At 34.6% G+C, this 13,939-nt stretch overlaps 1 protein-coding gene across 5 annotated transcripts in view; it reads right to left on the bottom strand.

The window, feature by feature from the left end:
* Positions 1 to 2,636: 2,636 nt before the first annotated feature.
* LOC110461245 (dynein heavy chain 3, axonemal-like) overlaps positions 2,637 to 13,939 on the bottom strand; it is a 165,415-nt gene continuing 154,112 nt past the window's right edge. For all 5 annotated transcript variants that reach the window (XM_021514644.1, XM_021514645.1, XM_021514646.1 and 2 more), the window contains 7 exons: positions 11,671 to 11,769; positions 10,352 to 10,534; positions 9,995 to 10,087; positions 9,125 to 9,298; positions 8,633 to 8,743; positions 8,029 to 8,089; positions 2,637 to 7,503 (listed from right to left, as the gene is read on the bottom strand). In XM_021514644.1, coding sequence (XP_021370319.1) covers positions 7,358 to 7,503; positions 8,029 to 8,089; positions 8,633 to 8,743; positions 9,125 to 9,298; positions 9,995 to 10,087; positions 10,352 to 10,534; positions 11,671 to 11,769 — 867 coding nt within the window. In that variant the 3' untranslated portion in view covers positions 2,637 to 7,357. The remainder of the gene's footprint in view (positions 7,504 to 8,028; positions 8,090 to 8,632; positions 8,744 to 9,124; positions 9,299 to 9,994; positions 10,088 to 10,351; positions 10,535 to 11,670; positions 11,770 to 13,939) is intronic.

Genomic DNA, 13,939 nt, shown 5'->3' with positions numbered 1-13,939 from the left:
GATGCTACAATTACAAAAAAAGTCATGGACAAGCTAGTTACTTGGCTACAACCAGACGACAACGTTGTCGTTGACCGAGGTTTTAGAGATGTCCTACCAGTTCTCGAAGCCTCTGGCCTCAATGCTAGCATGCCGTCATACCTGAAACCCGGTCAAAGTCAACATTCTGACGTCCAAGCAAATCTTGACAGAACTATCACCAAATCGAGGTGGATTGTGGAATCCTATCATGGTCGTCTGAAACACTGGACGTTCTTCCGAACGCAATTGGTGTCTAACAGCTTTATCAATGTCATCGAGGCTTTGCTTCGAACCGTCACAGCCTGTCTGAATGGTATTAGAGGACCGATCTACCAGAGATCTCCAGAGAGAGATGCCAAAGATAGGCTAATGGCTGAACGTATGAAGGACCGTTTGACAACACCGAATGGTTTAGCTCAGAGAGTCAAGACATATCTGGACCTATCTAGACGGGCAAGGTCCGAGTTTGTCAAGATGGATGCATCTTCCGTACTGTTTCCCCGTCTCGATCTTGATTACTTGAGAACCATTACGTGTGGAACGTATCAGATATCTCTGGCTCCTGGTTACATCGCCGAACATTTAAGTGATGACGGAGACTATGAGGTGTGGCTTTACCAGCACTCCCCAGACCTTCTCCGATGTCAAATACATTCTCGACACAAAAGCCAAACGAAATATAACGTTTGGATACGGTTCACCGTTTCACCCGATGTTGAGGCCCCAATAAAGGACTACTACTGCCAGTGCCCAGTTGGAGAGAGAACGATGGGAATGTGTGCGCACATCTCCAGTATCTTGTACTACCTTGGGTATTACAGGACGCTGGAAAACCCTCGACCATTACAACCACAGGTAAAGAAATTCCGACAAAACTTGAAATAGTTTTCCATGCGGCAACGGAGTGCATATGTCGAAAGTATGTTTGGGGCTCGATATGAAAGATCCCCGTTACCATGTGACTAACCAAACTTATAAATATAGGTATTATACAATCGCCCGTAGCTATGAACACTCCCGTAAATGCGAAAACCAACCAAAATCATAAGGAACACGTTTTGTTTGTTGTTCTGTCTATTTGTCAGCCAATGTCTTCAACCACGGGGACTTGTGAAGTAGCCATCTTGGATTTTTTTTATGAAAAAGTGTTTCTCTCACTTTTTTTCATATCTGTGTACATATTCTCAACATACCGAGCAAATACTCTCGTTTTTTTGTTAATTATCTAAAGAAAGTCGAAAATCGGCAATTCAACCATAGGCTAATTCAACCCAACATTTGAAAATGTTCCACCACTTACATTTTGATGATTTTTCCTCTCATCAATAGCATATTACGTACTGTTTAATAGGATAAAAATTGGTTTGCATCCAACGCCCATAAAAGGGTGTATTCTCTAAAAAACACAGTTTTTGTGTCTAAAATGTTATCATCGAAAATGGCATTTTTGAGATTGTTTCTTCCATAAAACAGCCAAATGGCGCGATGGAAACATGATTTTTTGTCACAATCATGCCATGAATGTATTCTTTACGGTGACCATCATTTGATTAGATTTTCATTAATATTTTACATAACATGCACATTTTATCAACACTTAGACAGCTTCTGAAAGGTACAACTTTGAGGAGCCATAAAAAACAAACCAAGTGACCTAAATCTTTATACTTTATAGATTTGTGACCACAACGACATGGGCAATGCACCACCAACAGGAAATTTGAATCAGAGAAGGGGCCGTTTTGGAAACCGGCCCTTTACATTAACTTAGCTATATTACTATGAAAAAAGATACTATTACTTTTTACACCATTGTCTCGTTCATCTCATCACAGGCCAAAATGATAGATGATGCATGAACTGTTTATATATATAACATCTTCTTTTTATAGTATTTCAGAGACTACTTTACATACTTTGCTACCACATCAGGAGCCGGAAACATACTCTTTTATGCAAACAGCTGAAACTCTGGAGCAACGATTTCAGGTGTGTACGCTCGAAGTCTTTTGAGAAAACGTTTGGTGAGCAAAATTTCGTTTTTCTTTGTGTACGGCAGTTTACAATGTCCGAAGTCACACTGTCAATAATAATCTTTTCATCTGTTGCTTTTTTAAGCTACACACTATAGTTGCTATACCACCGTTTTATCCGTTAGTTGAATTAATTTCCTTATTATAAGGCAATTAACACGATAATACGATAAGGTCAGAGAGAGCTACATAGTAGTTGGAACGTACTGTTATAGTTAAGGCTGTATGCTATGCTCTAAGTGGCGTTATCCACTGACGAAGCCTTGTTCAGTTAACTTAACACAGGCATGTCTAGTTTATGATCAATTATATAAAGCCATTTACAAGAAGTAGAAAACATATCCGCATAACATAAAAATCAGACTTGTCCCTCTCCAATACGTTGCGTTGATAGACATATTACATTTAAGAAAGATCCCAATTTACTCTAAATGCGTGTTATTCAGAAGATGTTTATAGAGAAAATAAGCCTGACAGAAAGACTGTGGCGCTGGACGATGGGAGACGTGTCCCTTCCTAAACTTGATCTACTTAGACGTAAGTTTATATTTCACCATTTATGTTCAAGCTGTAGAAACAAAACAAAAACTTGCTAAAAATGTATGAAAATAATTTATTTTTCACCGTATAATGTGTAACCTTCATTTAATATACTAATACCAATTATATCATGGAAAGTCTTAGGTCCGGTAAATGCCAAACATTTTTTTTTATCATACTACAGTATTTAGAATATAATTTTTTACCGAAATGTTCCTTTTTATTTAATTACTTTCATGTCATTATACTACATTTAAGCAATGATACCGACAATGATTTTACATTCAGTGAGCCATTTCACAATTTTTTTAGATTTAAGCAGTGATACTGACAAATGTTTAATCTTTAATTACGCCTTTGTGGGACATATTTGGATAAAAAAAAATCAAGCATTTACCGTAACGACTTTGAGATACAACACTACACAATGTTGTAATTAATACCTGCGTCTGCATCATCGAGACGGACACTTGATCATGAACAACCATATCACAGACAAAATGTGTCATGTATATTTATACAATAAAAATAGGTCACAGTGACCTATATACAAATAGTGACCTACAAATACTTAAGAAATAACACTGTACATGTTTTAGGTGCTAATGAATTAATTGTGTCAAAGGTAAAAAAAAAACTTCCCAATCAATTAATGATATCATTTAACATCCCAAGTAATAAAAGTCATAATCTAATATCACAAGCAGCAATTTTAATACGACATAAGAAATCATACCGACAAAATACAATTTAAAATCTTGTTTTCTTTCCATGTGCCATTGCCGAATTCATCAACGACCTAAGCTACATACTTAAGAAATTGAAAACAAAAAATCCTTTCTGCTGTACTAGTGAAACTTTTAGAGTAAACTACAATGAAACTATAATGAACAATGATATACATGAATTGCAGGACTCATCCTTTTTCCTCTGATAAGTTTAATGTATCATTCATTCTCTGTCACAGATGCAATTTTGATTTCAGGAAGAAAGGTGTGAAGCTGATGTGCATACTTCGGGATGTATTTTTTCGAATACATGTTTCGGGGACACAGCAAGCATCAAGGGTGTGACGACACATTCAATAAAACGTCAATCTACAAGTTGTTTTCATCATTATAAAAACAACATATGATAGGTGAGAGATCAGAATGGCAATAGACAATTGAAGACAGAAATGATAATAATGATGATGACTGCAGAAACAAGACAAAACAAAACTAAACATATACTTAATATCACAAACAGACGAAAACGTGATATATCTAAAATAAAACATAAAGATCACAATGCAAAAAAGTTGTAAATAAATTAATGAAAGCTACTGGTTTATACATGTACTGTATGAAATAATAAATATCGTCTATGCTGAACTATAACTGACAAGTATCTAAATAAATAATTGGTGAGTAGGTGCATTTTAACATAGGACGGATAACAATACTGTATAATTAACCGATACTAACTAAACAGGACATTTCACATCGAAATAAAATAAAATATAATAAAACGTTAACGTTGTGCAACACTTTAAGTGGGTCACTATTGCTTAGAAGAAAATTTGGACATTTAATATGGAGAAAATATCAATGGATTTCAATGTTCAATGAATAATGTATAACATAATTTAACCCCTTAAATAACATGTACCAATAATATAATTATCACATTTTATCACAGTGCAATAATCTCGATTTTACTAAATCAAGAAATGAAAAATATGTATGGACCCATATATTCACAATTCACCACGAAGCTCAAGTTTAAATTTCATGTTTCAAAGTCAATAAAGTTTCACTTTAGAAATTTTTTTGAATACTTTTATTAACCACAAAATCACATAACTTTTATGAAATCTTTGTAAAAAAAAGTTGTTAAACCTAGCGTTTATATACAACTCTGAGCCTTTTTTGTTTCTGATGTGAATAAAAGTAGTACATCTGTATACCGATTTTCATCAGCTGGAAAAATGTACCACAAACTTCTACACTGCAAAAAACTGATACATAATCCTAATTCTTAAGTGATATGTTTGTATATGTTTAAATTTTGATTTAATGTCAACAACAAAAAAGAGGTAGTATTCCCTAGAACGATCATTTGACCTCCTTTTTATATAATTAGAAACAGAACGGTCATGTTAACATACACGGCTTCCAATTTTCTCTATATCTATTTCATTACCATTGTATTGCATTAAGGTAGAGAGTCCCAGCGCCGTGTCTTATTTCCTACATAGAAGAGTTCCAACTAGTTCCGCATCTTCTTTTGACAGGAAAATAACATTTTTTAGAACCTATAAACGGAAGTAAAATGGTGGGTCTCTACCTTTAGTTATATGTGATTATCTAAAGCATGGTTCACTATCATTTCGGTTAATCTATATAAATACAGACAGCATTAGTCAATTATTTATTTAATAAATACTTCTTTCCATATAATGAATTCTTTACAAAAAAGATTTTAGCATTACGTTGGTATAATAGTTTTAAAAGCAAAATACATAATTCACAAAGGAAATAAACAAATATTGAATATATATCTTTTAACTGCTAACGAGAAAAAACATCAATTTGATCAAAGGTAACACGAGAATATTACTATTCTATACTTAGATTTTAATCCGTTATCTATAAACTGCTTTTCGAAAGAGATAAAACAAATTCAATCTTAAACATGCATAGTGATAAAAAATACTCAGGACTATACAAACCATAAGTTGTATTAAAACAATATGTGGATTGTTTGTACATATTCAAGGAATATTTATCAGCTTCATTTCCACCCACCATGAAGTTTGGTCAGATTTCAAATTCATGGCACCAAAGTGAATTGATGCAATTAATAGTTTCACATCATGGAGTGTAGTTTTGTTTATTAAACACATCATTCACATTATTTTGTACTTAAACTTGTTACAACACACTTCAGGAACAACTGCAGTTTTCCCCAGTGTATAACATGTTTGTATAAATATTAACATACTACAACAAAGCACACGTGAAAGACTTGTGTAGGCGGTATATAATACTAAAAGTACTTTATACATCAATATGTAGACAGAATATTGTTCTTTTAACAATTTAATATAGTTTTCATTAAAAAACTGAGACAAAATAAATATTTATGTAAAACATGAAAATAAAAAACATGAAAATAAAAGAAACCTGCCTGTTACAGCGTATATACATAAGTAACGATGTTACTATCACAGGATTTGGTACGAGATACAAGTTGTAGATCATCAATCTGGACTATGATCAGCTGAACTATCTACCTCCCCAGTATATCTATTCTAATATTAAGTAATGCTACCTCTATTTCATTAAGGACAAACAATTTTCAAAGAATATAGAATTCCCTTATGTAGAAATTGTCTTTTCTGCTTTTATACAAATAGTTCTTTTTTTAACTGGTTACAAATCTTATTTATCCAGAATCAAATTTTCCAGACAACTTGATCTGAAGTTCCCCTGGCCCAGCTTGTAATATAAGAGGGACCTTTCTAATAATGATATACCTCAAATAATGAAAATAGCATACATACATTGTACCTACTCGATATCCTTAACTTGCACCAATGCAATTTAATATGAAAACAATAAAATGTAATGCAATGCTAAAGCCTTATGTAAAAGGAAATGTCATATCAAAGATTATTATTCCATAATTTACACATATTTTTCATGAACAAATAATGATGCACTACATATAATGTCAGTATGACTAATCATTCAAGTGGATAAAGAACAAATCCATAGACATTTTAACTTGATCAAGTCATTGCATGTGGTGACACTTGAAAAATATATACATGTTTAACAATTTCTTATTTACAAATCTGATGAGTTTCTATGTACCCTGGATAAGGTGTTATTGTGTGACATAGAATATAGATCAAACAAACGATTTGCACGTTTACCCTTCAATCGGACAACTGTAGTGCCCATATATAGCACTACGTCATGTGAACCCACTGCAATACACTATGTGACCATAGTAGCACTGTGATACCAATAAAACATTATCACAAATAGTAAGATGATTCTGAACTCCTTCCATCATAATTAGCCAAATGATTGGAGTACAGAACCCATTAACTCCACCGTATTTCCACTGATAGCTCGACACCATGCTTACAGTCAAGCATATCTACAAATCCAACACAATAATATTGTCTGATGATTTACTGATGAACAAGAGAAGCTAAAGTTCGCATTCCTCTATGTTGATCGTGTAACAGTCTACGGTTAGTGTATTCATTCGCTGATCAGTCATCCTCTAATTTGTACATGTTGATCCTGCAGTGACTACAAATGTTGTACTCTAGGTGACAAACCAGAAACACTCTTGTCCATTTTGAGGTGACCATGAATAATATTCTTCAACATCTAGGTGACACCAACTTGTTGCCCAAAAACCCTGGATAACAATTTGTGAATATCCACACAGCAACCCTTTAGTTAGGAGGTGACCTGGGATGTTAAAACACTATCCAATTGTACAGCTGATACGGCACAGTGCTTCCCCAAGTTAAACTTGAGGTGAGGTGGGATGTAGTTATCTAGTGGCTATAATCCCTAATCCACACAGCGACCCTGTGGTTGACCTTGAGATGACCTTGAATGTTACGATGTTATTATTGTCCCGCATATCAAAGCCACCACTTTAATTAAAATAGCGAGGCTGCAGTTGACTTTGAGATGACCTTGAATGTTTGATCTAATTTGACCTTGAAGTGACCTTGAATGTTACGACACTACCTAATCATCTAGCTGACACAGCAGAGCTACTCCTCTGTTGATCCAGTGGTTCTCCTCCATGTCTATAGGCAACATAATGGTCAGGACAAAGTTGGTGGAGTGACCGGTGGTGGACAGGGTCCCTCGCCGAGCACTGGTCTTGTAAGCTGCAGAGCAAGTGGAAATCAGTTTTATCTGGACATTACCCAAATTTATTTAGTCTGCCTAGCATTTTCATTTCACAAGAAGGTATGACATTAAATGAAAATCAGATCACCTCCAGATAAACAACGAAACCGTTTATTAATATGTGAATATGGACAGGGCTTACATAGGCTGTGCCTGTTGCCCATTCCCTTTAACAATTTGCCATCTTTGTCAATAAAATATGTTGAAATGAAAGATAAGCAATAACTGTAACATTATTTACAGATATATATTTGGAACATGCCTCGGCGGCTATACCTGTATTGACTCGTCATCAAACAAATTACTTGGGTTAAAATCTTGCCAAATACTGCAGACCTCATGCTAGACTGGAGCTGCAGATTTCAATCAACTTAACTTGAAATAGTGAAATAGAGTGTTTTTCATTTCTGAAGTGCTTTGAACAATATAGCTAAAGAAAAATTCATTTCTTTATTTCATAAAACAATCTAAAGAGCACCTGGTGTCAGATTCATTGTACTTACTGGGACAGGCGTAGGTATTTCTGAGGTCAAACTCAGCCTTATTCCCTGGCTTCAGTTGTATCTGTGTGAGTCAAGTATCAACAAAACGACACAACGAAATATATTCTTCTACAAAGAAAAACATTAAATGATTCTGAATCTTTCAAAAAGATTTGTTTCATTATATAAACAGATAAAAAGGTCTGGTTTAGTTGAATATTTCGGTACCCTTAATCGAATACCCCTAAATACTTCAAAATTAAAATAACCCTAAAAGAACTTGTTTGAGCAAGTCACTGCATTATTTATTATGGCAAATGTAAAATACATTTCGTTGTGAAATCAACATTTTTTTTTAAACAAATCAACCTGAAAAAAATGTTTGAATACAACAGTCAGATTCTTCTAATTAGTGTTACTGGCCTCTGCGGCCAATCTGCTTTCAGTATTATCTATATTTCAGAACTACTACCAGACTGACAACGTATCAGGACTGGATGTGGGAACAAACGAATGCTCTTCACTGCATCATACTGAACTCAGAAAACATTACTGCTCTTCATGGTATCATAATGAATTCGGAGAAGACGGACAATCACTTTACAACACATTGGTGAAAGGATACAACTGGCATGAGATCATAGAGGATCTTTGGGAGGGACTCCACGATGACCTTTTCAGTCCGACACCAACGGGCTCCCTCCATAAAAAGCCCCTTGATATAGGCCCCATCAGACTAAAAGAGAAACAAAGGCATAACATTGTTACATGTGTTATAAATGGACATAGAAATAAGAAGTACAAATTCATGTTTTTCATTTTTTTTTAAGAGCATGACATAATTTTGATAAGGCACTCATATTCATAAAAAAAAATCGCATTTTTTTTCTGGAAATTGCTGAAAATAGACAACAAATATGATTTTAATGTGAAGCATTTAATGATGTTTCTATAAAATCTTTATCATACAAATTGTGTAAACCCAAAATTAATTAATTAATTTGGTTTCTGATAAAGTAACAAATTTTCCAAGGATTTAATAATTGAAAATAAGCATCTGAAAGTTGAGGTTTACAGATCATTAGAGACTATATACAAACACTACGGAATTACTTACCGGTTTACTAGACATGTTAGCTTCTGATTTTGTCACCTCAAACTCGAAGCCGAGGTGATCAATGGGGATCTTGTACTTGCGGGCGTAGTTCTGCATCACCCCTGTGAGGAATGACTGGGTGAAGTAAAACCCAGAAATCCAAAACACAATGGACGGCCCTCCATATATCCAGTCCTGCAAAGGGCAAAGTTCATGCCATCAAGGGTCAAAGGTCACATGTACAACTAAATGGGTAATGATTAAAACCAAACTCAGGTATGAGGTTTTGCTTTTATTCCTTTTACATTTAAAGTACATTGTATGTCGGAGAAGCTACATATTAATCAAAAGAGTACAACAATTTTCAGATTAGAACTTGGGGTGGAGCTGTCAACAGCTTTTAAATGCGAAGCTCAGATCATTACTAGTGTCATATCATGGCTCTGTAGATGTTGAGGAGGCAGAAAGGAAACATTTAAACGTAAAGGGAAAAGAAGGTAGAGGTACAAGAACAGATATGAGTGTCAGTTTATGTACCAGTAGCTAGATATGAGTGTCAGTTTATGTACCAGTAGCTAGATATGAGTGTTAGTTTATGTACCAGTAGATATGAGTGTCAGTTTATGTACCGGTAGATATGAGTGTCAGTTTATGTACCAGTAGATATGAGTGTCAGTTTATTATGTACCAGTAGATATGAGTGTCAGTTTATGTACCAGTAGATATGAGTGTCAATTTATGTACCAGTTGATATGAGTGTCAGTTTATTATGTACCAGTAGATATGAGTGTCAGTTTATGTACCAGTAGATATGAGTGTCAGTTTATGTACCAGTAGAAATCAAACTATAATATAATCTTGTGACAAAGTCAGAGTCCCTTAGAGCCACACCTTGAAGAATGTAAGCCTTGCCAGAAGGTCGGTAACGTAGCTCCCTAGGGGCTTCAGGGACGGGTACGATTTCGCTGCCCACATAGCTGGGACCTGCAACAAGATATGAAATGAACAAATGTTGTCAATCAGGCACAAAGAACCTCCGGAATCAAATTCAAACAATGTTTGTTCTAGTTAAAAACATCTGGAAAAACAGTTCATGAATTCAACTGTCTAAGACACAGGCAATTTTTACACTATTTAACTCAGTTATGTAAAATATTCTGAAATTGAAAAATACACAATTCTTTACCAAGGCATTTCCTTTTACCTGGACAAGTAATAGTATAACAGTATTTTTTTTAAATTTGTTACCTTGCCAACCATCATGCTGTCAAAGACATCCTCAAGTTCTGAGGACATGATAACGAGACCCTTGATGGCTTTGCGGATATCCTGGAGACTGCTTCTCACAACTTGGATTAAACGATTGAACCTGATCAGTTCCTGAAGCAGCACCGTGTTCATCGACTCTTCGTAACGCACCGGGTACTTTGTCTGCAACAGCAATAATGTCACTCATCTTTATTTCATAGTCTGGATGTACAAATGTATCTTGATCAGACAACACTTTCCTTGACCTCCTTAAGGCTGAAGCATTGAGGTGTCTTTTTAAGGACATCACTTGACTTGACCTCGTTGAGGTAGAAGTCTGGAGGGATACCAATCAAGTGATAATTACTTTGATCTCCTCGAGGTTGAAGTCTTGAGGTATCTTGATCAGATGATAATAATAATTTCACCTTGACCCCACAAGGATAAAATCTGGAGGTATCTTGACCAGATCATAATTACACCTTGACCCCACCAGGATAAAGTCTGGAGGTATCATGACTAGATCATTATTACACCTTGACCCCACCAGGATAAAGTCGGGAGGTATCATGACCAGATCATAATTACACCTTGACCACACCAGGATAAAATCTGGAGGTATCTTGACCAGATCATAATTACACCTTGACCCCACCAGGATAAAGTCTGGAGGTATCATGACTAGATCATAATTACACCTTGACCCCACCAGGATAAAGTCGGGAGGTATCATGACCAGATCATAATTACACCTTGACCCCACCAGGATGAAGTCTGGAGTATCTTTGTAAGCATTTCAACATACCTTGACTTCCCCATGTTTGAAGATTTGATTTTTTTTTTTAAGGATCTCACTTACCTTGACCTTCTCAAGGTTGAAAACCGGGGCTATAACGATAAGATGACACTCACCTTGACCTTCTGAAGGTTGAAAACCAGGGCCGAGTTGTATAAAACATATCAAAGTTAAGGAAAATCAAAAGCAATGTATTGTCTATGGTAAATCTTAGACTTGAGATGTGTTATACAAGTGGGCCCTGAGCTATAACGATAAGATGACACTCACCGTGACCTCCTCAAGGTTGAAGACTGGTAGAATTTTTGTAAGCATTTTATTTTCCTTGACTTCCTCATATACAGGAGATTTTTTTAGGATTTCACTTACCTTGACCTTCTGAAGGTTGAAAACCAGGGCCCACTTGTATAAAACATATCAAAGTTAAGGAAAATCACAAGCAATGTATTGTCTATGGGAAATCTTAGACTTGAGATGTTTTATACAAGTGGGCCCAGAGCTATAACGATAAGATGACACTCACCTTGACCTCCTCAAGGTTGAAGTCTGGTGGTATCTTGGTAAGAATATCACTAGCCAGCTCCTCTATGATTTCTTGAGAGGACTTTCCACCTCCACTGGTCTGAAGAACAACAAGGAATACCAATGATGACTAAGGGTATTGGTTGTCACAAAACACGGTTGAGCCCTAGGGAAATGATCAGGTCTAAAGGTCTCTACATCTACAGAATTAGAACTAAAAGTAAAAAACTGTTTATTGTACATCTGATACAGTATGGTACAAGCTGATAAAATACATACATGTGGTTTTCAGCATAGCTGTCAACCCTCCCTCATTAGGAGGGAGACTCCCTCTTTTTGACCAAAATTTACCAATCTCTCTCGAAACTCCCTCATTCAAGTCCAAACTCACACTAACCCAAGATCTACATCCTGTGGTCAAATGATCTCCTAGTTACTGCAGGGTGTGTGTAATGATCATAACAAGTTAATGTTTTTTGGAGTTATTTTGATACATAAAAAGGGAAAGATAAATTGAGCAAAGCAGTTTCAGTCACATTTCATGCACTTTCTCCCTCATTAGAAATGTGGAATGAGGGAGATCTCCCTCATTGGAGGTTTCACAGGTTGACACCTTTTGGAGAATAGATATTTGGAGGAAAATAAATAAATAAATTAGAGGACATTACATTATGGAGGAGTGTTGGTATTACATTATTAATATAAGCCATAACATATTTTTTGTTAGAAAATATCTTTCATTTAGATCATAAATACATATAGGAGGATTACAAAATACATGATCATGATTACAATGTAATACAACTCGAATATAAACATATAGAGAAAAAGGCTATTTACTTATTGTAGCATTATAATTATCATATTCAAAATGAAAAACTCAAGTTTTTGTTATTTGAGAAATTACATGAGAAATTATTCAAATTTATTTGCATATAATAAAGAATCGGTATATTTTCCCTGTATTTGGTAAATTGATGTCAATGTCAACAGGTTCACCAGCATTAACCATCACCTTGGGTTAGAGGGTACAATATTTGTTAATCATCAACCTGGTCCGGAGGGTATAAACAAACCATGCCTATATATGCCAAACCCAACCTAGACATGCTCCATTACAACTGTACAAGGCTTCATATCAACTAAATTAAACTTATTCACCCCTGCAGACACATTTGAACTCTTCCAATTCAAAGCTTGGAATAGTTTATTATGAATTTTTAGGGGTGAATAAGTTAATGCAGGTCTTTGTGAATCATAGAGTCACCATTTGTTGATGATTTCTAGGCGTTTTCAAACTGATTAATCTCATTGTTCCTTTTCAAGATCTATAGAGGTAAAACAGTTCATTAGAAGCCTTAATTAGCTACCATCTTGGAAATTCAACGACAATTGTTCAGGGTTTTCTGATGTTAAATATTAATACATGCACAGGGTTTGGTCGGAGCACTCAATTTAAAAGAAGTTGAAAATGTCTCAAGAAATTCAGACCCTTTCTAAATTTTAAACTGCATAAAAACTGAACAACATTTCAGACAACAAAGAAAATCTTGCACTGTATTTTTGAGGAGAATTACTTGACAGAGACACAAGAAAATTAACCTAAGAAGGACAGATGTCACATTGTGGTATAAGCTTATATAAAAGAAAAAAGAAAAGTCAAAACTTAATACTACATTTATGAATACAAATTCTGAGTTTGAGTTAATTTTCAGAGTGAACAAATAATTGAAATTATTTTTAGATTTAAGCAGATTTCAGTAATGTGTAGACAAGATAAAATATAAGGTGCAAAATTGTTATTAATATGAAACTGAAATCATATATCTTTACATTAATTTACAAAAAAATAAATCAAAAAGTGCAAAATCATAAAATAAATTGTGATTCTTAAAATTCTTGTACTTGTGAATTAATAATAAAGAATATAAATATTGTAAATATTTTAATAAAATTTAAAATGGTAAATTATCAAATGTGACAACAATATTAACAAAATCTATGAAGAAATAAAACATGATACAATGATCTACCACTCACTTTCATGTATTGTTTTTTTGGTTGAATATCAATCTGAATCAAACATGCAGGATTATTAATCAAAATTCCAATTATCATTCATGATATAATTAGTCTACATTAAAAAAAAAAGAAGACAAAATCTCCTTGACACTTTTGACCTCCACATGATGCAACAAACAGCTATTTTTGTTTTCATCACTTAATTATGGAGCGATTTGTGAACTTATTTATGAAATATTCAGTCAATG

This window comes from Mizuhopecten yessoensis, unplaced genomic scaffold (genome assembly GCF_002113885.1).
Source record: "Mizuhopecten yessoensis strain PY_sf001 unplaced genomic scaffold, ASM211388v2 scaffold10591, whole genome shotgun sequence".
Taxonomy (NCBI): Eukaryota; Metazoa; Mollusca; class Bivalvia; order Pectinida; family Pectinidae; genus Mizuhopecten; species Mizuhopecten yessoensis.
The sequence above is the reverse complement of the archived record's forward strand: the minus strand, read 5'-3'. Positions and strand labels throughout refer to the sequence as shown.